At 51.4% G+C, this 23,996-nt stretch overlaps 1 protein-coding gene across 4 annotated transcripts in view; it reads left to right on the top strand.

Annotated features, from left to right (window-relative positions):
• EYA3 (EYA transcriptional coactivator and phosphatase 3) overlaps positions 1 to 20,708 on the top strand; it is a 55,226-nt gene extending 34,518 nt beyond the window's left edge. For 2 of the 4 annotated variants that reach the window (XM_086479126.1, XM_086479129.1), the window contains exons 7-18: positions 2,590 to 2,727; positions 7,301 to 7,383; positions 7,955 to 8,138; positions 11,125 to 11,264; positions 13,141 to 13,224; positions 13,829 to 13,918; positions 15,681 to 15,739; positions 16,578 to 16,738; positions 18,311 to 18,425; positions 18,850 to 18,971; positions 19,251 to 19,351; positions 20,149 to 20,708. In XM_086479126.1, coding sequence (XP_086335252.1) covers positions 2,590 to 2,727; positions 7,301 to 7,383; positions 7,955 to 8,138; positions 11,125 to 11,264; positions 13,141 to 13,224; positions 13,829 to 13,918; positions 15,681 to 15,739; positions 16,578 to 16,738; positions 18,311 to 18,425; positions 18,850 to 18,971; positions 19,251 to 19,351; positions 20,149 to 20,229 — 1,358 coding nt within the window. In that variant the 3' untranslated portion in view covers positions 20,230 to 20,708. The remainder of the gene's footprint in view (positions 1 to 2,589; positions 2,728 to 7,300; positions 7,384 to 7,954; positions 8,139 to 11,124; positions 11,265 to 13,140; positions 13,225 to 13,828; positions 13,919 to 15,680; positions 15,740 to 16,577; positions 16,739 to 18,310; positions 18,426 to 18,849; positions 18,972 to 19,250; positions 19,352 to 20,148) is intronic. The other 2 variants (XM_086479127.1, XM_086479128.1) reach the window with 1 other exon arrangement.
• The last annotated feature ends 3,288 nt before the right edge of the window (positions 20,709 to 23,996 follow it).

The following is a 23,996-nucleotide window of genomic DNA, read 5'->3' on the forward strand; positions in this document are numbered from 1 at the left end:
GGTGCCCCCTGCCAGCTCCCCCCCAGTTTATAAACTGGGCGTGATGTCATATGGTATGGAATACCTGTTTGGACAGTGTGGGTCAGCTGTCCTTGCTGTGTCCCCTCCCAGCTCCTTGTGCACCCCCAGCCTCCGCTGGCAGGGCAGTAGAAGCTGGAAAGACCTTGACTTGGTGTAAACACTGCTTAGCAACAACTAAACCACCGGTGTGTTGGCACCGTCATTCTCACCCTCAGTCCAAGACACAGCACTGCACCAGCTACTAGGAAGAAAATTAACTTTACTCCAGCTGAAACGAGGACACAGATGTGTTTGGGTGTGAAATTCAAGCGAGCTGACAAATGCAAGCATAGCCTTGAGATCACTCAGGGCAGGATGCTGCTTTTAGAGGAGGGATGACGTGTGCTCTTGCCAATTTGTCACCTCTCTGGGTGCCGGAACACTTTTTTGATGTTCAGTGCATTGCTCTGCATGCATGGAAGGTACGTGTGGTCTGGAGAGATTTTGTTAAAGAAGCATTGCAATAAGCATAGCGACATACCAGCTGCGTATGGGTGGCTGTACTTTGGTGTTAGGAGCCTGTGGATGTGAGGGTTTACATGAACTCAAGAAGAACTTAGAAGGGATGGGCCATCCGGGGTGGGGCCTTTCCACGCCTGCAGGCATGTCCTGTGACATTCTTCTGCCCCAGCTGCAGTGCTGCCCTTGGACTGTTGGACGTGGAGGGATTTCCTTCCCTCTCGCCCGGCTTCCTCTGCCGCCCTGGAGGCTGAGCTAGCTTGTAAGTGCTGTCCTGCAGAACGGGAGGACCTGTGCCACCGGGCCGAGAGTGTGCCTTGCTGGGTGGAGAGTGGGACCTGTCTGTACTGGGAGATGGCAAAGAGACGGTCGTGGAAAGATGCCTTAACACACAGCCTGAGTCAGCTCCTGCGCTCGCATCCAGCCAGCCCTGCGAACACCCCGGACGTGGGTGTCTGACCTGGTGTTATAACCACTCCTCGTGCAATAATATCCTACAGCATTCAGAGTTGGTTTGTGCTTCGTTGTCACGGTTATTGGGCACTTCTTGTGTCCTGTGACCTTCTCATTACATTGCTGTCTGCTCCTTGTCCATCTGTTTGCACTTAAGGAACTGTCCGTTACTGTCCCCTCTAAAAACTGCTCACCTGTTTGAAGGTTGCGGCACTCCTTTCCAGACTGAGCCAATACAGCTACGCCCACTCTCCTTAGAGGATCTGTTCCCCATATGTTTTATTTTGGAGTTTGTGCAATATATCTACAATCTTTCCTAAATCAGTTTTTCCCTTTTGTTTGCTAATTATCACGGTTCTAGAGGTTTCAAACAGTAATGAAGGTGCAACTTGAGAGTCGGAGAATCAAGACCCTGGTGTGGCTGCACGGATAGGTGAATGATTTAATTTGACTCATGGGTGACAGTCTGAGATCAGGTGTGTAAATGAATTGAAGAGCCTGTGCGGAATTTGATTCTGACAAAGCTGCAGCATGGAGGGAGCTCTTGGAGTTGCAGCTCTTGTCCAGCTCTGTGGAGTCTCCCGTGTCTTCTGCGTCAGAGACTTGGAGCTCGTAGCCCGTGGCTCATCCTGCTAGAGCGAGTGAAGGGCTGCAGGGGACTTTCGAGGCCTTGCTACCGTTTGGGGGGGTTTAAGAAGGAGGGTGGTCTTTCTGCTGGCCCTGAACTTTGTGTCTAGCACCAAACGTCCTTTGCCCCTCTGCTTTGCACACTCCTGCTTGTTTTTAAGTAGATCCTCTCAGCCGATTCCTGCTTTCTAACCAGCACCAGGGAAGAATGCCTTTGTCTGTGCCTCTGGGTCTGGAAATGCTTAAAAGCCTGCAGAGTCCTGCAGCACCAGGCCTGAGCTGAGCAACTTCAGTCAGATGCTGTTTTCACCCCATCAGTGCAGTAGACTAGACCTTAACGTGGCACCTGAGCAGAAACCACACCGCTTATGTGTGCCTTGTACAGATAAATTACGGGCCCTTTGCTGCCTCTGTGTTTTGCCCAGTGTTGTTACAAACGCTTTGCAGAGTGGCAGGAAGTCTAGAAGGAACATTTGGGGGTTTTTCCCCTTTTTTTGAGCTCTATATTTGCTGTTATCAGTCTATGAAAATCACTGACTGGTGGCTTGTTTTAAAATACTCAACCAAAAGCCCAGTGAAATAGCGGAAGCATTGACCTTGACCTTAACAGATACCAACTTCGGCCTTGCTGTGTAATAGCTGAGGTCATTTGCAGTGCTGTGCGACTCAGCCCAAACTTCAGAGGGGTTAGCAGTTCCTTTATACCAATGTGGCAGTGAATCTTACTGTGACACTAACAGATTTTTAGTTGAAAGCTTTAGAAATTGGTCTTATTGGTACTTTTAATTTTCTCTTTTTCAGCCAGTTTTGTCAGCAGCTCTAATCCATGCACAGCCTGACAGTCAGCACTTGCCGTTGCAGAAAATAAACATTTTCCGTGTGTGATTTGTGACTTGCTTTTGTGACGAGCAAAACTCGTAATCTGAGGTAGCAGCATGCTGTTTGGTCCCAGCATATTTGTTTGTAACTGGTCCAATTTATCTGATTCAGGTGCACTGTGGCCAGGTATGAAACCTGAAAGTGGTTTAATTCAGACTCCATCTACAAGTCAGCACAGTGTTCTTACCTGCGCTACAGGGTTAACCACAAGCCAGCCCAGCCCAGCACATTATTCTTATTCCATTGAAGGTAACTTGGCATGGTTTTTATCTGCATCTCTCTCCGTGTAATTGAGTCCAGATAGCACAAGTAGAGAGGCTTGCACGTTTGTTCTCGGTTTGTGCATGCTTCTTGACGCTTTACCTCTTCTCTCTTCGTGTGTGTGTGTGTTTGGGTTTGGGTTTGCTACGTACCTCTGTATGCACCAGGCTGGCTTGTTGGTGCCATGCTGTTGGATTTAACAGGGTGAAGAGCAAATGGGAAGGGGAGAGGAGACTAAATGTTGTGTTCTTGCATGCCTTTACTGGGAATGCTCTTGCAGCTCAAGCTCTTCGTTGGTGGTCTGTAGTTTGATGTCAGGAAGCACGCTGACTGACATTGGATTTTTTTTTTTGTTGTTGTTGTTGTTTTTAATTACTTCTGGAGGTAGATGGCTCTTACATATTACACACGCACACCCCCCCCACACCAGGTTGGTGGATCTGCTGGAGAGTGAATTTCTCAGTGTAGAGCTAACCTACCAATATTCCAGCAGCTGGAGGTGCCACACCTAAGAAGCCAGGTGGTGAATTTCACCAGCTTCCAAAGCAGTTTTTAGGAGTAAATGTGCCAGTTAGCTGGATAATGAAATATTGTTGCTTATGGCAAATATGTGCAAATTGATAGTTTGTTTTTTTTTTAAGTGGGATTTTTGCCATTTATGCTTGGGTGATGAATTGTGAAAATTTGTCTCTTCCTCTGTAGTTTTTAGAAAGCTTTTCAGGAATTCTTCATCTATTTCCTGTGTGAAATTTTCATAGAATAACTCAGGGACTTCAGGAGATCTTAGTTCAGCCTCCTGCTCAAAGAAGAGTTGACGCTGAATTTGGAACCAGGTTACTCAGGGCTTTATCCAGTTGGGTCTTAAAAACCTCCAGGGATGGAGATTTCGCTAGTTCCAGTGCCTGTCATCATGGCGAAACTTCTTTTCTTTTGCAAGCTTGGAGCATCCCCTCATTCACGTTGTGACCATTTCTCTCCTCCTGCTGTGCACCTGCAAAAAGAGCCTGGCTCTGTCTTCTTGATAACCTCCATGCAGGTGCCAGGAGGCTGCTCTCGGGTCCCCCAGAGCCGTCTCTTCTCCGGGCTGGACAGTCCCCCTCCCCCCAGCTGCCCCTCGCAGGGCCCATGCTCCAGCTCCAGGGCTGGTTTGGTGGCTCTTTGCCGCGCCCACTGAATTTTATCAACATGTTTCTTGTGCTCCAGGCCCCAAACTGAATGCTCTATCCAGCTGTGGTCTAAGGAGTGCCAAGTAAGGGGGAATAATGCTTCAAATTGCCAGGGAGTGGGTTTTAGCGTACCTTTCACTGGTGGGAAGGCCATGCGGTGTGTCATGGTCCTTGCTCAGCTTGTGTCATGGTGACAATAAGCGGCCCAGCATAATGTTTATCCTTAATTTACTTTTCACACCCGTAACATGAGCAACACAGCACTGGAAATGCTGCCTTCCTTTCAACCTAAGTCTCCTCCAGGTACTCCCACGGGCAGAATGAGCGATAGTGTTTTGTAGCACCAGCTTTAATTGCCGGGGTCAGACGCAGTTCGGCACGACGTGACCCCTGGCGGGTTTGCCGGTGGTGTACCGCGGCGAGCACGTGAACCCCTGGGGATTGGTGAGGTGACAGAGCCACCGTCAGGCCTCACTCTGCAGGAGAGTTTTAAACCATTTGGTCTGCGCTGCTGTGAGACTGTGTGGTTTGAGGAGATTTTCCCTGCAGGCTGCTCTTTGAAAATGTGAAAAAGTCACCTGAAGTGTACAAATGCTATCGCTTTTCTGAAAAACTTTTTGCAGACTGGCAGGAGACTCTTCCTTTTTTGGATTTGCTGTGTTTCCTTTCCATCAAATTAGCGAGCAGCACACTGAGGTCAGGCTGGTGCGAGGGAGGTGGTGGAGCGCCCGAGCTGGAAGGATGGACAAGTTGCTCTGTTAGTAATCTCTTGGAAGTCTGTCTTTTCTCTCCAGTCGAGACAGTAGCGGGGTACACAGCTGTACGGTGCTGCTTTCCCGCTGGAGGTGCATTTCAGTGCTCGGATGTGGTTTAGTTTGCCAGTGCTGGGCTGAAGTAACGTGATGTTTGAACGCTGGTAAATGGTGAGATGCACTGAGTGACTGAGAATTTTGCCTTTTGTACTCACCTGAGCTCTGGCCCCAGTGGTAGGTCACAGAGGCGCTTGGAAGCACTGGGAGCGACGCAGGAGGAACGGCTGCTTCTTGCCTTGCCTCTTCCTGCCCCGTGAGAGCAAAGCAGCCGACTGAAACATAAAGTTTCCCTTCCCAGCACATGAGGCAGGTTGAAACATCTTTGAAAACAACTGGAGCAAAACCCAGTGGGATGAGGAAGGCAGGGGAGGTAGGGGGGTAAGGTCTGAGGGTGACGTCTGGAAGTGGGGGAGGAAAGAGAGGAGAAAGAAAGAGTCATGTCAGCTTCAGGGCAGTACTTGGGTGTGCTGATCTTTTCAACCTGAGACCATGAGGTGGTCCCTTTTGGCACATCTGGGCCAAACATTTTTACGTGTTTTTGGCCCGTTCACAGGTAAAAGAACTGACTTGCAGTGCAGAAAGAATCAATTAACCTGTGTGGTGGGAGCTGTTTGTAAAGATCCCTTGTGTAGCACTCCATAGGGAATTAAAAAAGAAAGATTGGAAGGAGACCAGAGTTGAGGTGAACAATAAAGTTCATATGAGGGATTCTGTGTTTTTACCAGAATCTCAGCACTTGGAATATTTTTGCTATGATTTCTTAACTTCGGTTTCCGTCTCAGTGGAGAAGCAGCCTCTTCAGCGCCCTGCAGAGCCGAACCACTTTCTGGGGCTCTCTGATTACCTTGAGAGAGGTGGTAGCATAGTCTGTCTTTAGATGGTTCATCTCCTGCAGCTTCGCGGCAGGTTTGCTCTGCGTTCGCGAGGATCTTTGCTCTCCGCAGTGCCCTGGGAAGCGACGTTTTCTTGGGGTGGTGACAGCCTTGATCGTTTCCGTGACCTGTGTAGTTGGAAGGGTTTTATTGGGAAACTGAGCCCTGTTCTCTAGCAGTTGCTTATGAGGAGTGTCTGTGACGGATACCTTACCCTCACAGCTCTGCCTCTAGTAGCTGCATGGCTACTACAGGTACTTGAGTATCTTCATTACCATTATTGCTGTTCAGTGCAGGCTTTTTCCCTTTTTCTAAATACTCTCCCCTCAAAATTCTTCCCCCGTCTGTTTTTGAACACTGCTGCTTCTATCTATGAGGGCTTTCCCAGGGGCTGATTACTTCCCTTCGTTTCTGCTTCTGCAGAGATGCCACCTTTCACATTCCTCACCTCTTGTAAGTACTGTGTATTTCTGCACCTCTTTCAAGATACATCTATTTTGTCTTTCATCTTTTTTGAGGCATATTTTGGATCCATTGCTCTTTCCAGGAGCTGTTTATCAGGTATCATCTGTGCTTGCCGTTACACAACGTACATTGAGTAAGAGTTCATGGTGGGGTCTGTTTCCCTGGGCTGGAAAGACTGCAGCCTTCAGAAGCTCGAGTTCTTCCGTCTTGGGGTGAATTCCACATGGGTGTATTTGCAGAAAGTGAGGGCTTTCTCAGAGTGACGGTAAAGTAGGCCATGCTGTGGATTTCTGCGTCTTTTCATAAGCATCTAAAAGTGATTTTTGGTTTCATTTGTGTGCAGAGAAAGGTTTAGCAACAGAACATGTTTCTGGGCGGCACCTGGTTTAGTATATCCTGATTTTGTTCGTGCTGACCTCATTATTTGTTTTCACTAATCCTTGAGGGTCCCAAAACCCCGTGTGAGTAATGTTTAATGGAGTGGCCCTGTGGCTGTAAATCCACAAAATCTGCTAAGTGCCTGGTGTTCCCAGGTGGTGCTCTAGCTCTTCTGTGTTTTGGAAGGACCGAATGCAGTGACGCGAAGGCTATCAAAACGTCTTAACATTCGTACTGACAGCTACGTGCCTCTAGTAATTTGGCCTACAAACTGTTGACAAATGATTTCAGAAAGTCTTATCCAAAACCAGTTGTAGTTCTCACAGGCATATGGGAAGGTATGTTCGCTTTCTCCACCACTTTTATATGATTTTAAATATTTTTACTGTTTCCTTAAGTTTTTTTATCTAATTAGACTAAATATGCAAATTCCAATGCAGAGAGAAATTTTTTATCAGAGCTGATTTAAACACATTCGTATCCATTTTACTGATTTATTCTGATCAATTTTCAACTGCTTCTAATTCAACATCAGAATGTGGTTGTTGTCTTCTCAAAACTTTTAGTAAAGACTTGAAACCGTTTAAATTATACTCCAGTTGCTTAGCCGGCATGGAGGGAAAAGGTTTCAGCAACATTTGAAGTACTGTTTTGAAAGATACACTAGCTCTCCTTCCCTGTAAGCCCAGTTGAAATGTGACTGGTTTCAAAATACACCCCAACTCTTTTTGGCTGTTACAAGCAGAGTGCTGCTGGAAGCACAAGTGCTTGCACACGTGCCTAGGGAGTGCTTATTTCGCAGCTTCGATTGGTCTCGTCTCTTGTGCTTTTCTAGAAGCGTTTAATGCAGTAATTCTTAATTTTACAGCATCGACTACCAATGCCAGTCCAGTCTCTACATCCTCAACTGTTGTCAATATTTCCACATCAGCAGTAGCCAGCATCTCACAGGTAAAACTCTTTCCTTGTTACATTTCTGTGCAGCACCTCCTTCGCCGAGCACCATCGGCCCTGGGGTTACAGGGCTCCCTCCGTAGGTAACTCGGAGGCAGCACAGTCGCTCTGGCTGCCTCTTTGGCCCCGGCGCTTTTCCCTCTGGCCTTTGCAACAAACTCACCTGGTCTGTTCAAAGCTGTTTCGTTGTCTGCAGATCGTGTGGTGGGTCTTAAACAGGGTACTGAGATCTCTGCAAGAGAGACAGTGCAGAAGCAGCAGCAGAACTATTTTGAGAACCAAACCTACAGGGAGGATTATAGGTGGATGTTCTCTGAACGCCTTTGTTCTCCCTCAGCAAGAAAAGGAAAGTAGGTTGTACACAGCCAAAACAAATCAAAAAACACCCAGTAAATTGGAATATGCGTTCTGATGGGGCTCGGATAAAACAGAGTCAAATAGTGTGAAGTCAGACTGTGCTCTTGCTGGGATTTCTCTTTGACAGGCATGCTCTAGCGTCAAAGTCATCTTCATGTAGGGTGTTTTCTGAAAGAAGTGTCCTGTCATAACCAATCCTTCCCTCTAACAGGAATATCCCACGTACACGATCCTTGGCCAGAGCCAGTACCAGACATGCTACCCGAGTTCTGGCTTTGGAGTTGTCACACCAGCAGACAGCAGCACGGAGAGCGCTGCGTTAGCCGCCGCGGCGTTCCCGGCCGACAAACCAGCCGCCCTGGTGCCTATGCGGACGGCGCAGAGACATTCCTCTGGTAACGGCTGGCTCTGACGGGGGGCTGCAAAAGACCTGTGGTAAACGGCACAGGGTGCGGGCGTGGGGGAAGCTTTTTCCAAAAGGCGGGTGCTGCACCTTTGCGTCCCGGCCCGGAGAGGACATTTGCCTTCCGTTGTCGGACTGGTCTCGCTGGTGTGCGGAGCGTTGTGGCGCGCCAGCCAAACTTACGTACTGGCAGTCTTATACTGGTGCGATTCAGGAGACACCCACCGCGTGCTCCGAACGCCCTGGGAAAAGGGATTCTGGGGGTGACTTGGGGAGCTGCCAGCAGCAGCGCCCTGGGGCCTGCTGGCCCTGCCGTGGGTGGGGTGGGCTGTTCCTTGGGCTGCAGGGCCGCTAGCGGTGCCCCGGCTCAGCCGCTCCTGCCGGCTCTTTCCCTCCCGCAGCCGGGGATTCCGGTTGGGATGGCCGTGCCTCAGCTGCCAGTCCCAGCTGCGAGAGCCCTCCGGGCCCGCTCAGGCCTTTTGAAGGGCTGCAGTTGGGCCGTGGCCTCTCAATGAGCTGGTCGCTGCCCTGCCCAGGAGCACGTCCTTTCCTTTCTTCGGCCTCACCATGTGGATCATTTTTGCAGTGACAGCGGTTCTGCTGCGCCTTGCGTGCGAGCAGGGCTGCCTCTGCATAGCACTGAGTTACCAGGCACTTGTCAGGAGGAGGAGATTTTAGCTGGTAAGAGATGCAGAAGGTGTATTGAAAAGGTTTACCTGACTATTCTAGAGAAGTCACATCTTTGGCTGGCCTTTTCCAGTAATGCCATGTCATGTACCGCCTGCAGTCGTACATTGACTAAAATTTCCTCGCCAAAAATACGGTTTTCTAAACTTAACAAGGACAGGAGAAAAGACTTAGTACTTCTTCCAGTGTCTTACACAAGAAGTTATGAGATTCTTCCTGCGTTGTCAAACAGTTTTAAATTGAATTCTGCTGCCTGTTGCGGGTTGGTAGGCTGGGAAAAGAAAACCCAACAGATTCTGTTAATTTTTGTTGGTGCCCTGGTTCTGCGGGTGCTATATTTTGGGTTCATGGCTAAAGCAGCGTTGATAACACCACGGTGTTTTGGCTACTGCTGAACAATGCTTGTACAGTGTCAAGGCTTTCTCCCCTCCACAGCCCCCCCCAGCAAACAGGCTTGGGGTGGGCAAGAGCCTGGAAGGTGACATAGCTGGGACAGCTGACCTGAGCTGACTAAAGGGATTTACCACACTACGTAATGTCCTGTTCAGCCATAAAAACTGAAGTAGAGGAAGAAGGGGGGAGGGGGCATTTTAGCTTCCAAGGGAGTCTTGCTTGGAGATGGGCTGGGCATCAGCCTGCTTGTGGGAGGTGATGAGTGGCTGCCTTTGAAGCACTTTGCCTTCTGCATCTTCCCCAAGTCCATTGTTAGTACCTGAGCTCTGCCAGGTCCTCAAACCCATTCAAGCAGCCTGAAAGCAGGGGTGGGTGGCTGCCAGTGAGCAAAGCGTACAAATGGATAGTCTTGAACTCAGTGAAGTTCCAGACCTCTCTCACCGTTACCCCGTGGGATGCTACAGACAGGGGATGACAAACACCATGCTGTGATGCTGTACATCAAGAAGCATGGTGCTTCGAGAGCTTTCCCTCCTTCAGGAAGCAGTTGCCCTCTAGTTGGGGTGACCAACAGCAGATTTACCCATGAGAATTTGTTCTTGATGTTGAAAACCTAAGGAATTGACTGTTATTTCAAGACAGTGCAGCAGATGGCCCAGTTGTTAAACTGTCAGTGCCATTTTCTTCGCTCAGGAATTCTCCAAGTTCACCATTTTGCATGAATTTTCATAGGAATTGAAATCTCTCATCTTCAAGACCCAGAGTAAATTCAAGCTCTTTCAAGTCATTAGACTAGGTACAAGGAAGAAGTTCTTCACCCTGAGGGTGGTGAGACATGGGTTGCCCAAGGAAGTTGTGGCTGCTCCATCCCTGGAAGTGTTCAAGACCAGGTTGGATGGAGCCTTGAGCAACCTGGTCTAGTGGGAGGGGTCCCTGTCATGGCAGGGGGTTGGGAGTAGATGATCTGTGAGGTCCCTTCCAACCCAAACCGTTCTGTGATTCTGTGAAGTCCCCTGTGCCCTCTGCCTTCCTTCTGTGGTTCTGGTCCTATTTCTGCGCTGGTTAGGCAGCTGACTGGGATGTTAACGCTTCTGCCTGAACTGTTAACGAAGGGTTCAGAGTATTCCCTCAGAAGGGTGTTCCTACCAGGAGCAGAATAGGCTCCATAACGTATCCCTGTCAGTCATGGCCATGGTACTTGGCCAAGTCTGTGTCTCCAGGGCCAAGATCATCCCTGTTAATTCTTTACTAATTCTTGACCGGCCAGTGGAGCTGTAGTCTGTCTGTTGCAGTTAGCACACTGTGGATTTGTGTGTAATTAACACACTCCAGATATCCCTGTGCACTGTCTGTTGTTTAACTGTCAGTCAAAGACTTACAGTGGCACAGGAGTGAGTGGGTGTGGAGGTGGAAGCAGCTTGTGTTGCATAGTGTGGCTTGACACAGAAGGCGTTTGACTAGTCCAGGAAATCTGGGAGGGAGAAGCATCATTAAATACTTTCCCTTGTACACTCCTGCCAGACGGAGGGTTTCTGGTGCGCTCTCTGGAAGTATTAAAAGAAACAATTGAGTACAAAGCAGTTCCAGGGTAGTGAGACATCTCGGGGGCTGAGGGCTTAGGATGGAGGGTGCTCTGTCTTTGGCTTTGCACTGCAGACAGGATGCAGTAAGTAGCTCGGTCCTGGTGGACTGAATTGAGGAGACAGGGCTGTTTTGAAATGGTGGGACAAAGAAATCGCATTTCATGTTCTAATCAGGGTTCAGCTACTACTGCACCAAGAGAGCAAGGTAACAGCCTACCTTTGGCAAAGGAGTTTGTGGCCAAATGCTATAAGCTTTATGTTGGCGTTCGTTCTGAGACATGAGGGTGTGAGAGCTGTGTGATGTCTTTCTTCTAGGAGATGCATCCACAAGTCCTTCTTTATCAAGAGCAACAGCAAGTAAAGAGTTAGATGAGCAGGCAAGAAAAAACATCCCTGGGAAGAACAGGGGGAAGAGGAAAGCAGATACCTCTTCCTCGCAAGACAGTGAACTGGAGGTAAGTAGTCCTGTTTTCTACAGGTAGCATTGCAGAGTAGTGTGGTGGAGAAAGTCATCCTCTCTTTCTTGCATCCTGTCTCCATGGAAATGGAAAGGGATCGTAGAATCATGGAATGGTTTGGGATGGAAGGGACCTTTAAAGGTCATCTAGTCCAACCCCACTGCAGTGAGCAGGGTCATCTTCAACTAGATCTGGTTGCTCAGAGCCCCGTCCAACCTGACTGTGAATGTTTCCAGGGATGGGGCATTGACCACCTCTCTGGGCAGCCTGTGCTAGTGTTTCACCACCCTCATGGTAAAAGGTTTTTTCCTTACATCTAGTCGAAATCTCCCCTATTTTAGTTTAAAACCATCGACCCTTGTCCTGTCACAACAGGCCCTACTAAAAAGTCTGTCTTCATCTTTCTTCTAATCTGCCTTTAAGCACTGGAAGGCTGCAATAAGGTCTCCCCAGAGCCTTCTCTTCTCCAGGCTGAACAGCCCCTCTTCTCTCAGCCTTCCCTCACAGGGGAGGTGTTCCATCCCTCTGGTCATTTTTGTGACCTTCCTCTGGACCTGCTGCAACAGGCCCATGTCTTTCCTGTACTGAGAGATAGTTTGGGAATTTCCCATGATGATTTGGGAAATTTCCGTGTTATCTGAGAACTGGCTCAAATGAGTTCTTCAGTAGTCCTTGACAAGCATCACTTAAATGCATCTTGGAATCGTGGTGGTGTCGATGGAGGAGACATTGGATGTCTCTGGTACAGCATCCTGCTCAGAGCAGGGCTGTCCCCAGCACTAGACCCATGGCTTTGTCTAGCTGAGTCGTGAGAACCTCCAAGGCTGAAGAACCTGTACCTATCTAATGATCTGTCCCAGGACTACCATGTCCACTTGGGGAAGGAGGTTTTCTTGTCTCCAACTGGAGTCTGCCAAGCTGCAAATTTCACCTGCTTTTTCCATGGCAATTTTCTGTCTGCCACTACTGAGAAGAATTTGTCCCCGTCATCTTTGCAGTTCCCTTTCAATTAGGTGTCATCTGCTATTAGATCACCCTCCATCTCCTCTTTGCTGAGACAAACCATCACAGCTTCCTCAGCCTCTCCTCCAGGCTGCTGACCATCTCGACAGCCTTTTGCTGGCCGCTCTCTGGTTTCCTCGCATACCTCTGGAACTGGGGATGCAGTCTGGGGTGACCTTCCCAGTGCCAGGAGGGTGAGGCAGCACCTTCCTTCTGTCAGCTGGGCACGCTTTGTATTCTCCAGCCCCCAGTTCATCTTAGCCACAGGGGGAGAGTGCTGCTGGCTCATGCTGCGCCCAGAGTCCACTGTGCCCTCCAGGTCCGTCCAGCCTGGACCCGTACCAGGGGTTGTTCTACCCCACGTGCAGAATCTGCAGTTATTGAACAACATCTAGTGCCTGTGGCCCAGTTCTCAAATCTGTCAAAGTCCTTCTGTACTGAAGCTCTGCTGTTCCTCGTGGCAGCCAGTCTCCCTTTTTTATCACACAAAGGTGTCTGATAAACACCAAGGTCATTGACCTGGTGCTCTCCAGATCACAGACGGTAAAATTCTATCATAGCTGGGCTCTAAAGTTCGTTAGTGCTCCAAGTTTTTGCTTTTGTAACTATAAAGGCAAGAGAAGCTTTTGAAATAGTTTGACCAAGAGAGCATTGCTCTGAGCATGTAATTGCTCTGTAGCAGTATGTGAACTGCACTGCAATAAACTGAGAGAGTTTCATAATGTGTTCAGCCTGTAAGACGAATACTCTTGTTCATATCTGTTAAAAACATGGTGCAACTAACCACAAAGTGAACCTCAAAGCTTGCTCCTTTATTGTAGCTCACTGCTTGGAGTATCTTAACTCTTACCTGCTTTTATTCTCTACGCAGCGAGTGTTCCTCTGGGACCTGGATGAGACCATCATAATCTTCCATTCACTTCTCACGGGATCTTATGCTCAAAAATATGGCAAGGTAATAGTGTCTTTTCTGGGGAAGAAAAACCAGATCTGTCATGCAGAATTAAATGTTAATCTTTAGAAAAGGAATAGAAAATGGTGGCTTGTTTTAAATGTGTAAGGTGATACTTGTTGGCAGTTTGGGTCAGGGAAAGAACACTAAATTTGGCTTTATACAGAGCTGGGATGTGGACAGCACAAACAGTTTCCTTCTAACAACACAAGTCTTAATGTCACTGTTTTTATCATCAGTTGGGAATTAGGGAGGTCATAGCACATAATGAAGGGAAGGATTTTTTTCTCCTTCAAAATATATTGAATGTTTTTGAATGTTCCATTTGTATTGCTTCTGAAAATGCATCAGTCCCTGCTGCGCAGTGCTGAAGTGTTCTGTTACGTTTGGGGTCAATGTGTTACCAGAACGTGGAATTTTTGGAGTTGTTTACAATATTAGGGAAATTGTAGTTCACGCTGTAGCTCACGCTGTTGAACGCAGGTGGAGTTACATCAGGCCTGATACACAGTGGAGACTCTGTGCAACGTAACTGATGAAAGATTTATCACGATTTACTTCTGCCGTAACCACAGTGACTTCATGTTTTCTCTCTTTGTTTTGCTAGGATCCAACTCTAGTGATTGGCTCAGGCCTGTCAATGGAAGAGATGATCTTTGAAGTAGCTGATACCCACTTGTTCTTCAATGACTTGGAGGTACGTGGGGAACGTTTTTGAAAGGCAGAACTCCACGTTACTTACCCAGAATTGCAACGCGCTGTTTGTGAGGGCTCTTGTGCTTCGGAGCCCCTGAATGCCGAAACATTCCGGTCTGCCTAACTCGAGGTGGTTCTGAGCACGACCAAGTCCAAGAGGTGTCCTCCTTCACAGGAGACAGGCGTCCTGCAGACTTGTGGTGTCATGAACTCTTTTAGCTCTCAGGTGGATTTCTACTGGAAACTGTGTAAAAGAGTGACGTCTGCTTTGTCTTACATTTGCATTCTGGACTGGTAGGCGCTTTGCTTTCACTGGTGCTGTTTGTAAATGGAGACCAGAGGTGGGGGGAAAAAGGTGACCTTGAGAACGTCAGTTCTCGGGGGCTTTGACTAAGCCAAGGGCAGAATACAACTCGTGCGTCTCAGCCAGTGTCTCGGTGGGTTGCATCGGCTGTGTCCAAGGACACGCTGCCCTAGGCAAGCGTGCTGTACACATGGGGGTTCCCCCAACGCCCTCCGGTTTTCCTTCCTGCGAGCTGTCTCTGCTGCTGTCCTGGTCCCATCCTGCCTCAAGGACTTCTGCTGAGCTCCCGCCCCCTTTCACGCGCAGCATTCTGTGCCCAGCTCAGTGCATCTCACTGTTCTGCCCCACTTCCACGGAAGTTGAATAGGAGTCTTTGCCCTAATCCTGGCACTGCCCTGTGCTGTGCTGCGATGTGTTACCAGGCGGTAACGCACACAGCAGTGCGATATATACAGGGAGGTGTGAAGTTATGCCACAATCTCAAATGGTTGGAAATAGCAAATTGGCTGATTCATGTCGCCTTCGGTACGAGTCCACAAATACGGACTCATGAACCTACTTTGCAGAAGTTCCAGGGCCAGTTTGAAGCTTAGGAAGGCCGAATATGAGCAGTGAACAACTGATTGTGGGCGCTTCACTGATGCGCATCGTGGGAAAGCAAGATGGCTTTGTTGATGCAAATAGAAACTTAAATGAAGTTTCTGTTTGTGGCCGTGACTGCTTAAGCTGTGAACTGTGCGAAGGCAGCAGTGACAGTTACCTCCCTGCCCCAGAAAGCAAACCAAAACCGAACAGCAAATACAGTCTGTCGGGCTGGAAAGGTAGTCGTTGGTACGTTAGCTGTGTGATCAGCAGCAGCAGTTACTGCTGCGGGGCTTGGTTATAGCAGCGGTGGGAAATTCTTGAAATGGGGAAAATTCACTTCTTGTCCTAAGGTAGTTGCACCAGAGCCTTGGCAGTGCCACCGTCCTGATGTTTCGCTCCAGGGTTCGTGCTGTGGCTCTCCGGTAACGGAACTGACCGTTGCGTTGATGAAATGGGATATCCATACTGGGCCAGATAATGTGGTTTTGGGGTATTTTTGGTTTGGTTTGGTGTGGTTTTGTGAAATAGCAATAGGGTTTCAAATGACAAGTGAGCTTTGAGTCCAACCTGTTTAGTGAGAGTCAGAGTTGCTTTTTCGCAGACGACTCGAAATGTTATAGAAACGTGCTTTTTTCAGACTTTTCTGGTACTTCAAATCCCAGTCTAGACAAGGACCTGTAGGTGCTGAGAAGTAACACCTCGTACTGGAAGACAAAGCTAATGGAAGCTACGTATAGGCTTGTGGAGGCCGTGTGGCATGGCTTGCTGCTGTTGGGAAGTGTGAGGGGGTGGTTTCATATCACACCTTCAATCTGCAAATTTCAGTATGTTTCTGGATTACAACAGCATGACTATATTTTTTTTCCTTAAACAGGAGTGTGACCAGGTACACATAGAAGATGTGGCATCTGATGACAACGGCCAAGATTTAAGGTGGCGTATTGATGAATGCATGAAATGTGTAGCTGCTGTCGTTTTTGTGGGAGTTCAAACCCGGAGGGGGTTAAGGGATGGCGAGGTCAGCGTTGTGCAGCGGGTGGAACTTGGCAGACAGTTTGCTGCTTGGAAGACCTACAAAACATTAAGGCTTTTGGAAGTGTCATGGATTATATTGTCCACCGTTGAGTGTTGCCCGTGTGCTCCATGACACGTGAGGAGTGCAGCGCCACCGCTCCAGACTTCATGATCTCGGCCTGTGAGTCTCCCTGTGGTTTGCAGCCCTCTGTACGCGGATGGTGCGCAGGCAGGCAGGGCCAGGGTAAGTTTTCCGCTGCGTTAATGAGCGGAACTGGCTCCTGGAAAGGTCTGAGAGGTGCCTGTCCACCAGGGAGAAGGAAGTGCGGGGAAGGTGGTGAAGCAGGACCTGCTTCCAGCTGGCAAAGCAGCTCATCTGCTTGTGACGTAAAGACACGGATGTTAGGTTGGAAAGATACTGTGCTGGAGTTTATCACTGCAGACTGGGAAGGGGTTAGTGGGAAGGGTGCTCTGTACCACAGAGGAGTGAGCAGTCAAGGAGCAGAGGAAGGTTGTGCAGTGGAGGGCGTGAAAGAAGAGGTGAATCAGTACAGGCCAGTGCAGCAGTTCAGGACCAGCAGCAGATGTTGCTGGATGTCCGAGCCCGTGGCGCGCGGGGTGCAGTGGTGGCTGTGCAGGGTTCCTCTCGGAGGCGCTGTCCTAGCTGCTGTCGGAGCTGGAGTCTGCAGCCCCGCCAGAAAAGCTGCGGCGGTTCTGCTGCTGTGGCGCTCGTCACGGATCTGCTTTTCCGAAACAGCAACTACAATTTCTCCACGGATGGCTTCAGTGGCTCAGGAGGTAACGCGAACCACAGCTCCTCGGTCGGTGTCCAGGGGGGAGTTGACTGGATGAGGAAACTGGCCTTCCGCTACCGCCGGGTACGAGAGATCTACGACAAGTACAAATCGAACGTTGGAGGTGAGTGTTCGCCCGCGCCGGTGTCTGAGCACGGAACGGGGTTTGTGGTGCCAGGCTCCTTCCTTCCTCGGCGGTTTTGCTTTCCCGAATGCTTGGACACGAAAAGTAGCCATTCCTCTAGTGCTAAATGGGATCAGACCTCCATGGAATCGAGGAGGGCACGTCTCCCAAACTGAATGCGTGCCAGTGCGGCCTGTGAGTTGCCATGCAGATAGGGATGGCCAGTCAGTCCTGGGCCTGAGAGAAATTTTGATGCAGACGGCATTCCTGTGCTAGTTTTGTGTGAAAAGCTGCCTGTCACTCTGCTTAGAATGGGCCCAAATGACTTGCATACGAAGCTGCTTAGGAGGTCGTTTCACTCGTGCCTTCAGAAGATCTTTTTGTCGTGCCATGACCAAGAAATACAACGTTCGCCCTTTTGGCTGTTGGGCTCGTAGTCCGACACGGCGTCTCCACCGTCTGTTCACAGAGTCACTGAAACTCTTCTAGTTTTGCTCCCCTTCCAATGCCAAAGTAGTAATAATGATGCCGACCACAGATACCAAGTGCAGATACATTCTCTGTCTAGTCTGACTCTTGGCATTGACATCCCTGGGAAAGGGGCGCTGCAGGAGCAGCTCACCTGCCAGGGTGACTCGCCCTGCTGGGTTGTGGGGATGGGTACCCTTTGCCTGTGCAAAAAAAACCTGATAGGACATTTTCTTGGGCACATTTCCTAACAACCAAGTGTTCCAAACTGTAGCTTTCAGCCTTAAAACCCAATCCATATACGTCTGCCTTTCAGTGTGCTGCAACTGCCTTGTTTCTGGCAGGGATCAGGCCATTGTTCTGTATTTTGCACGTGGGAAACCTGGATGCAAAGTTTTTGCGGGCCTGTCTAAAGCCCCGTGGTAGAGCAGCCCACAGCGGGTCCGTCTGTGGCCACATTGGCAGAGGCCTGGTCGGGGCTGGCGTGAGGTGGGGGATTCGTACGTCATGGCTGGGAATTGGGTGGAGAGAGGTTCAGGCTGAAGGTGCTCCTGTCTTCTTGTGTTTGCTGACGGGAGCAGTTTCGAGTGCATGGGCTCCACCTCTGGCTGCTTTTAGTTCAAAACTGGATGCTTTGAGAAAATGATACCTAAGAGGGGTAAAAAGTGTGGGGATAAAAACAAAAAAGGGGATTTAAAAAGGTATCTGAAAGGGATTAAAGTGGAAGGGGTCCTTGGGAAGTCCAAGAGGGTGCCTGCAGGAGTTCCTTCCCCCGCTGGCTGTGGCCTTGGGCCGCGCCTGCTGCTGCGGTTACCTGGTAAAACAGAACCGCGGTTTGTGGCTCGTGGCCTGAGAAAGGGTTTGGGAATAATCAGCGGGAAGTATCTGCCCAGTTCCCCATGGTCAGGCACAGGTGGGTGTCCAGGCTGACCTGTTGTCACGGGAAGGCGGTTTCTCCTCCTGCCTCGAGACAGTCTCAGCTGTCGGATGCCTTCGGTGCCACCTTACTTGGGGCAGAACAGGCAGCTGTCCAACGGAGCGGTGGCTCTCTCTGGGCGTGACTTGCCGGCTCAGCGGGGAAACCCTGTGGTGCTTCCCTTCCAGGCCTTCTCAGCCCGCAGAAGAGGGAAGCTCTGCAGCGCCTCAGGACCGATATAGAAGTGCTAACGGATTCCTGGCTGGAAACTGCGCTGAAGTCCCTGCTCCTCATACAGTCCAGGTGTGGAAACTGGGAATGTGTATATCGCTGTCTCTGACCTTTCCCTCGCTGAGCCTTGCGTGCAGTGCTGTGCTGCGGCAGTGTCCATCTGTGATACCACTGCTGCTTGTCACGGGTGCGGAGAAGCCAAGTGCAGGGGCTCCGCTCCCGAGCCCCCTGTGGGGTTTACGTGCTGCGACACCCGCTGTTGGGAACGTCCCCGTAACAGGACTGTGCTCGCAAAATTGCATTTCTGCCAGAGAATTTCTGTTCGAAACAAAGAGCCAACGAACAAAACGCGCAAATCAAAGTCTTGGCCTAAAGACCCTCTTGAGAGCAGGACAACCAAGCACGTGGCACTTCGGAAAGCTGAGCAAGCTGCCCAGAGTAACCCTCGGCACCGCTGGCCATAGACGGGCTTTGACAAGTGTTTTCCTTCTTTTAGAAAAAACTGTGTGAACATCCTGATCACAACCACCCAGCTGGTGCCAGCTCTTGCCAAAGTTCTCCTGTATGGATTGGGCGAGGTGTTTCCCATCGAAAATATTTATAGTGCTACAAAAATAGGTAAGGGATTGCGCTGAGTACCTGGCACTGGGGCATCTGCGGTGGGTCAGCAGGGATTTTTACATAGGGAATCCAGTTTCTGCAGCTGAGCAGCCCCCATGGCTGCCCTGGTCCAGCTGGCCATGTGCTGGTGCGGGCTTCTGGCCTCACAAGCTGAACTGGGTGTTAGCCCCTTCCCAGTTAGACAAGAACGTGCTTCTGTACTGGGAAGAAGGGGCCTGTTCAGGCTTCTGTTACTCTCTGCCCAAGGCTCGTTATAGTGGGATTGTCTTTTGGCAGGCAAGGAGAGCTGTTTCGAGAGGATCGTGTCACGGTTTGGAAAGAAAGTCACCTACGTGGTGATTGGAGATGGGCGTGACGAAGAGGTGGCAGCTAAGCAGGTGGGTTCCTGACGGCAGAGAGGTGGGGCGGGGGTCGATGCAAAGGGGAGTCACCGCAGCAGCAGTCCGGTTCTGCAGGGACTCTCTGGTTTTTTCCAGGGCTGAACTCTTAGGCCAGGGCAGCAAGGGGGAAACTTTGCCTTTGATGCAAGAGATCTTTCACTGTGTTTAGATGGGGAGTTTTCTGGCTCTTGGGGGTTTGGGTTTCTGGTTTGCTGTTCTTTAGGCTTGTGTATGACATTGTCCCTGTGAAACAGTGCCGTGCTGTAGCGTGCCTTGCTGGTAGCACGCAGCTGTCAGTGGGGAGCACGCAGTTTTCCAGAGGCGCGGAAGGAGTCGGGACGCGGTTGCCAGCGGTCAGACCCACACACGGCCTCTGCTGTCAGTCGGAATTACAGACAAGAAGCAGTTTGGCAGTTGGGACAGGCCCGAACAGGGTGTTCAGTCACTCGCTGAAGGCAGTGCCGTGCGCGGGCCGCTGTCAGGGCATCGCCCCTGCGGGCCGGGGCTGCCTGCGCCGCTCCCCGGGAGCCTTGGGAAGGCTTCCCCGGGCGAGGCGGCAGCTCCTGGCGCAGCGCTGGGGCCGTCCCGAGGTGCAGAGCCTCTGGCAGCGCCGGTGCCCATCGCCAGCAGGCGAGCGGGCGGGAGAGGCCGCGGATGCCGCGAGCCTGTGGCCGAGCCCGCCCCGAGCGCGCTGGGACGGCGCCGTCAGAAACGCCGCGCTGCCCGGCCCTGCTCCGGGCGTCCCCCGAGCTGCACGTGGCTCTGATGAGCCCGGCTTGTCCTCTCTCTTCCAGCACAACATGCCGTTCTGGAGGATCACAAATCACGCAGACCTCTTGTCCCTGCACCAAGCCCTCGAGTTAGACTTCCTGTAAGCAGCCGGAGCGAAGGCTGGCTGCAGCTCCTGCAGGCCCTCTGCGGCGCTGGGCAGGCAGAAATCTCGTACATTTGGGGACTCGCTTTTCAGCTTGATGAAGAAAACACACCTAATGCAAACTGTGCAGCAGAACGTGACACTGGGTCGTTTCCTCAGGAGCGCGGGCCCTGCGAAGTGCAAAGGTGTCCCATAAAGAAGCACCAGACTCAGCAGGGCTGGAGCTCGTCTGAAGAGACTTACTGAAGCCAGCTGAATTCCTCTAGCAGGTAGTCTCCAGAGGGAGGGGGTGATACAACAGCAGAAGTATTTGTAAGAGCCTTCTCCTTTCTCTTCAGCTTAGTTGTAGAACCCAAGTAAACACAAAACCTTATTTTTATAGAAAAATACTGATGACGGAGCTGAACCTCCCTTGTTTCGCAGAGCCAAAAAGAGCTATGTGTTTTTTCATAGGAAATATTAATGAAAATGTCAAAAATACCTCTATTGCTGTGAAATGTGTCCTCTCTCCTTCCCTGGGTGTTCAAAGCAGTTAATTTATTACAATGTCCTTATGTTATTTCCTCAGCATGGGATTACTGGAAAATAGGAAGATAAGGGAATGTTTCTGGGATACGCAGTTCCTTGTAGAGGAAAGTGTTGGTGTTGTGAGTTGATCCCGGTGGCGTCTTGTCGGTGTGTGCACAAGCCCTGTTCACCAGCAGGAGATCGCTGGGTTCCAGCTATCCATGGCCCAGACCGTAGGCCCAACAGATTTTCCCTGTAAAGGAAACCGAAACTGCCTGTGAACATGAGATACAGCACACCACCATTGCAGACTGCTCGGATGTGAACGGAGTCCTTGTCTGGACTAGGAATAATTTGAGAGAACTAAATCCTCATGAATGTTACAGAGAAGGGTTTGGTTACTAACCTTCACCTCTGCTTTCCTCATGCCATTTGTCAGAGTAAGTTCCTTTTAGTAGAAGCAGATTCCATGTTCTTGTATTCCTCTTTGCATTAGCCTAACTGCAGAGTTAGAAGCAAAACCCTTGTTAAGAGGGACTTAATTTTCTACGACACTGTGACTTGGCAGCCTGGAGCACCCTGGCCTTGGGAGTGGCGGTCACACTGATTTTTGTGCTCCTATCTCAGAAAAAAAGGCTGGAGTCCATGACCTGCAGTCCCGCTGGCCAGAAGTAGCCAGCTGGAGACTGGGGGCTGGCACAGGGTGCTGGTGGCGTGCCGGGCTAGGCTGTGCTCGGCGGTGTCTCTCTCCTCCCTGTACCCCGGCGGCACCAGATCAGCAGGCGCCCGGGGTCTCTGCACAGGGGACAGTTGCCCCCCGCGCCCCACCGCACGCCTCTGCTGCTCCTGCTGAGCCCAACGCCGCAGCTGCCCCCAGGGCCCTCCTGCTCGCGGGTCTCCAGCCCAGCGTCGCCCGTCCGGGACCCGCGGGGGCCGCTCTGGGAGCGTGTCCCTGCAGGGGGGACAGCGGCCCACTCAGGCTGGTGACGCGTCTGCCGCGTTCCTTTCCCGGCCTTGATGACTGAGGGGTGATTTCCATCGGTGCTGGGGGAGTTGCTGGGCCAGCTCCGCCCCGTGCCGCTGCGCCACGGGAGCGTCTGTTCCCGGGCCGGCTCCGGTCACCTCCATGGAGAAGGTGCCTAGAGCAAGGGGTTTGGATCCCCAGCGCTAAGGGACGGGACACGGGCGTCTGTTTCACATGTTCCTAACGCCAACTTTGCTTTTTTTTTAAAAAAAAAAAAAGTCAGAGGAGATTCTCAAGGTGGTTCCAGGAGTCAGGAGGGGCCTGCTTTCCATCCAGCTCCTTGCTGGGTGCTGGCCTTGTGCTCTGGGGCTGCGCATTTCCCCGGGAGCTCCGCGCTTCAGGAGCGAGCGGCCTGGGGGGAAGCCGCTGCCTGCGGCACCGTGGCCTCTCGTCCCGTTAGCAGAATCGGAGGAGCCGGTTTCTGCTGTGGGTGGAGGGGGTGGCTGTGGGTGCACAGCAAGCTGGGGCCCTGTCGTGGAGGGCTCGGCAGCAGGGGCTGAGGAGAAGCAGGAGCCCGCGGGGGCTGTGCTCTGCGTGCCCAGGACAGAGCTCGGGCGTGCTGGCGGGTGTTGCCACGAGCTGGGGCGGCCCGTGTAGGTGGGTGCTGGTGTTCCACGGCGGCATGGCCCCGGGCAGAGCAGGGAGAGGTGCGGCAGGGCTGCAGCGCCGTACTGCTGGGGCCGCCAAGAGTCCGGTTCATCTGGGGTCAGGTGTTGCTGCTGCATCAGCCGGAGCGGATCTGGTGGGAAGGGAGCCGTGCCGGGAAGCAGCCCCATTGCTCCCAGGGTCTGGAATGTTACCAGAAGACCAGGACTTGCCTGTACTCACAGAAGAGTCTGTGCTGGATCCTGAGCATCTCTCTGTGGGTGCCCAGCCCACCCAAAGCTCTCCTGTGCGCGGGCTTGGGAGATGGCCCAGCCTGTGAAGCGGCCCGTTCGGAGCACGCCTCGTGCTCCAGCTGGCTGAACCTGGGGAGTAAAACCTGTGCCTTAACCTCCCGCCATCTGGCGTGGCTGAGCGGGCCCCTTGCTTCTCTGACGTCCAACGCAGCCTGCAGGAGAGCTGTGCTGGCCCGCGCCGGGAGGTGGAGTGTGGCCTGCCCAGGCACTTGCGGCAAGTGCTGCACCCAAGGTACCGCGCAGCCCGGCAGCTGCTGGCTTTGCTTTGTGTTTACTTTAAAATGTTTTAAGGAGATTTTAAGATGGCAAAATTTTAGCTGAGTGGAACTCTTGCAGCCAGTGACATTTCATACTGATATTTATACGATGTTTCCTTGAATGTATGTAAAGTACTTTTATAATAGGAGGTTGATGGTACATTTCTGTGTTTATGTTTAATAAAGGTTGACCCGGCTATTTTATTTTTTCCTCCGCTGGCTGAATTTAAGACTTCCCCTGTCTCTTGTGTGGCAGGAACAGCATCTCTATTCACGTGTTGATTTTCCTCTGTCTCTGCTCTCCCATCACCCCTGACCCGGCTGTAGCTGAGCTGGTGACAAACCCCAGTGCCTGAAGGACAGCCAGCCTGCGGGCCTGGGGCGCTGAGGCCAAGCCCTGCTCGGTGCTGCTGGCCGCCTCTCTAGCTTCACCACGGCCACGGAGGCTTTAAAAAAAGAGAGAGAATACGCTAATATCTGCTGCCTCCGAGAGCCCTGGGGGTGACGTCCGTGCTGGTGCTCATGGAAAGCAGCCGGACCCCCCCCCGAGCCCGCAGCAGCCCTTGCTGTGCTGCTGCCCCTTCGGCAGTGGGAGAGGGCTGAGCCGCGGGGGCTGCCCGGTCACGGTCTGTGTGATGGGATCTGTCCTCTGAACTGGAAAAAAAAATAAAGTCTTTATTTTCTATAGCCACAGCTTCAGCCTGTTCTCTGACACCCCTGCAGCCGCCCCTGTCCCCTGCGACGGCCTGGGCTGGGGTTGATGGCACTAATGGGGGTCAGGGGGATGGTACTGCAGGTCCCAGTGCAGACGCTGGCACGAGCAGCCACCGGAGATCCTGGTCCCCTGGGGCGTCCTGTGAGAGCCAGCAGTGGAGGGACCGGCTCCTGGGCTCTGCTGTGGTGCCCAGGGGAGGCACACGGGGCGTGGATAGTCCCGCACAAACCGTCCCTTTTTCTTTCGCACAAGGCCAACAAACGCCCCTCCCAGCCTCTGCTGTGCTGCCCTGTCCTTGGCCACCGGCTTATCGTGTCCCAGGGACAGTTACTGTGTCCCAGGGACAGCTGCCCAAGGAGCGTTTCA

Source organism: Leptosomus discolor, chromosome Z (genome assembly GCF_034619465.1).
Source record: "Leptosomus discolor isolate bLepDis1 chromosome Z, bLepDis1.hap2, whole genome shotgun sequence".
In the NCBI taxonomy this organism is placed as follows: domain Eukaryota; kingdom Metazoa; phylum Chordata; class Aves; order Leptosomiformes; family Leptosomidae; genus Leptosomus; species Leptosomus discolor.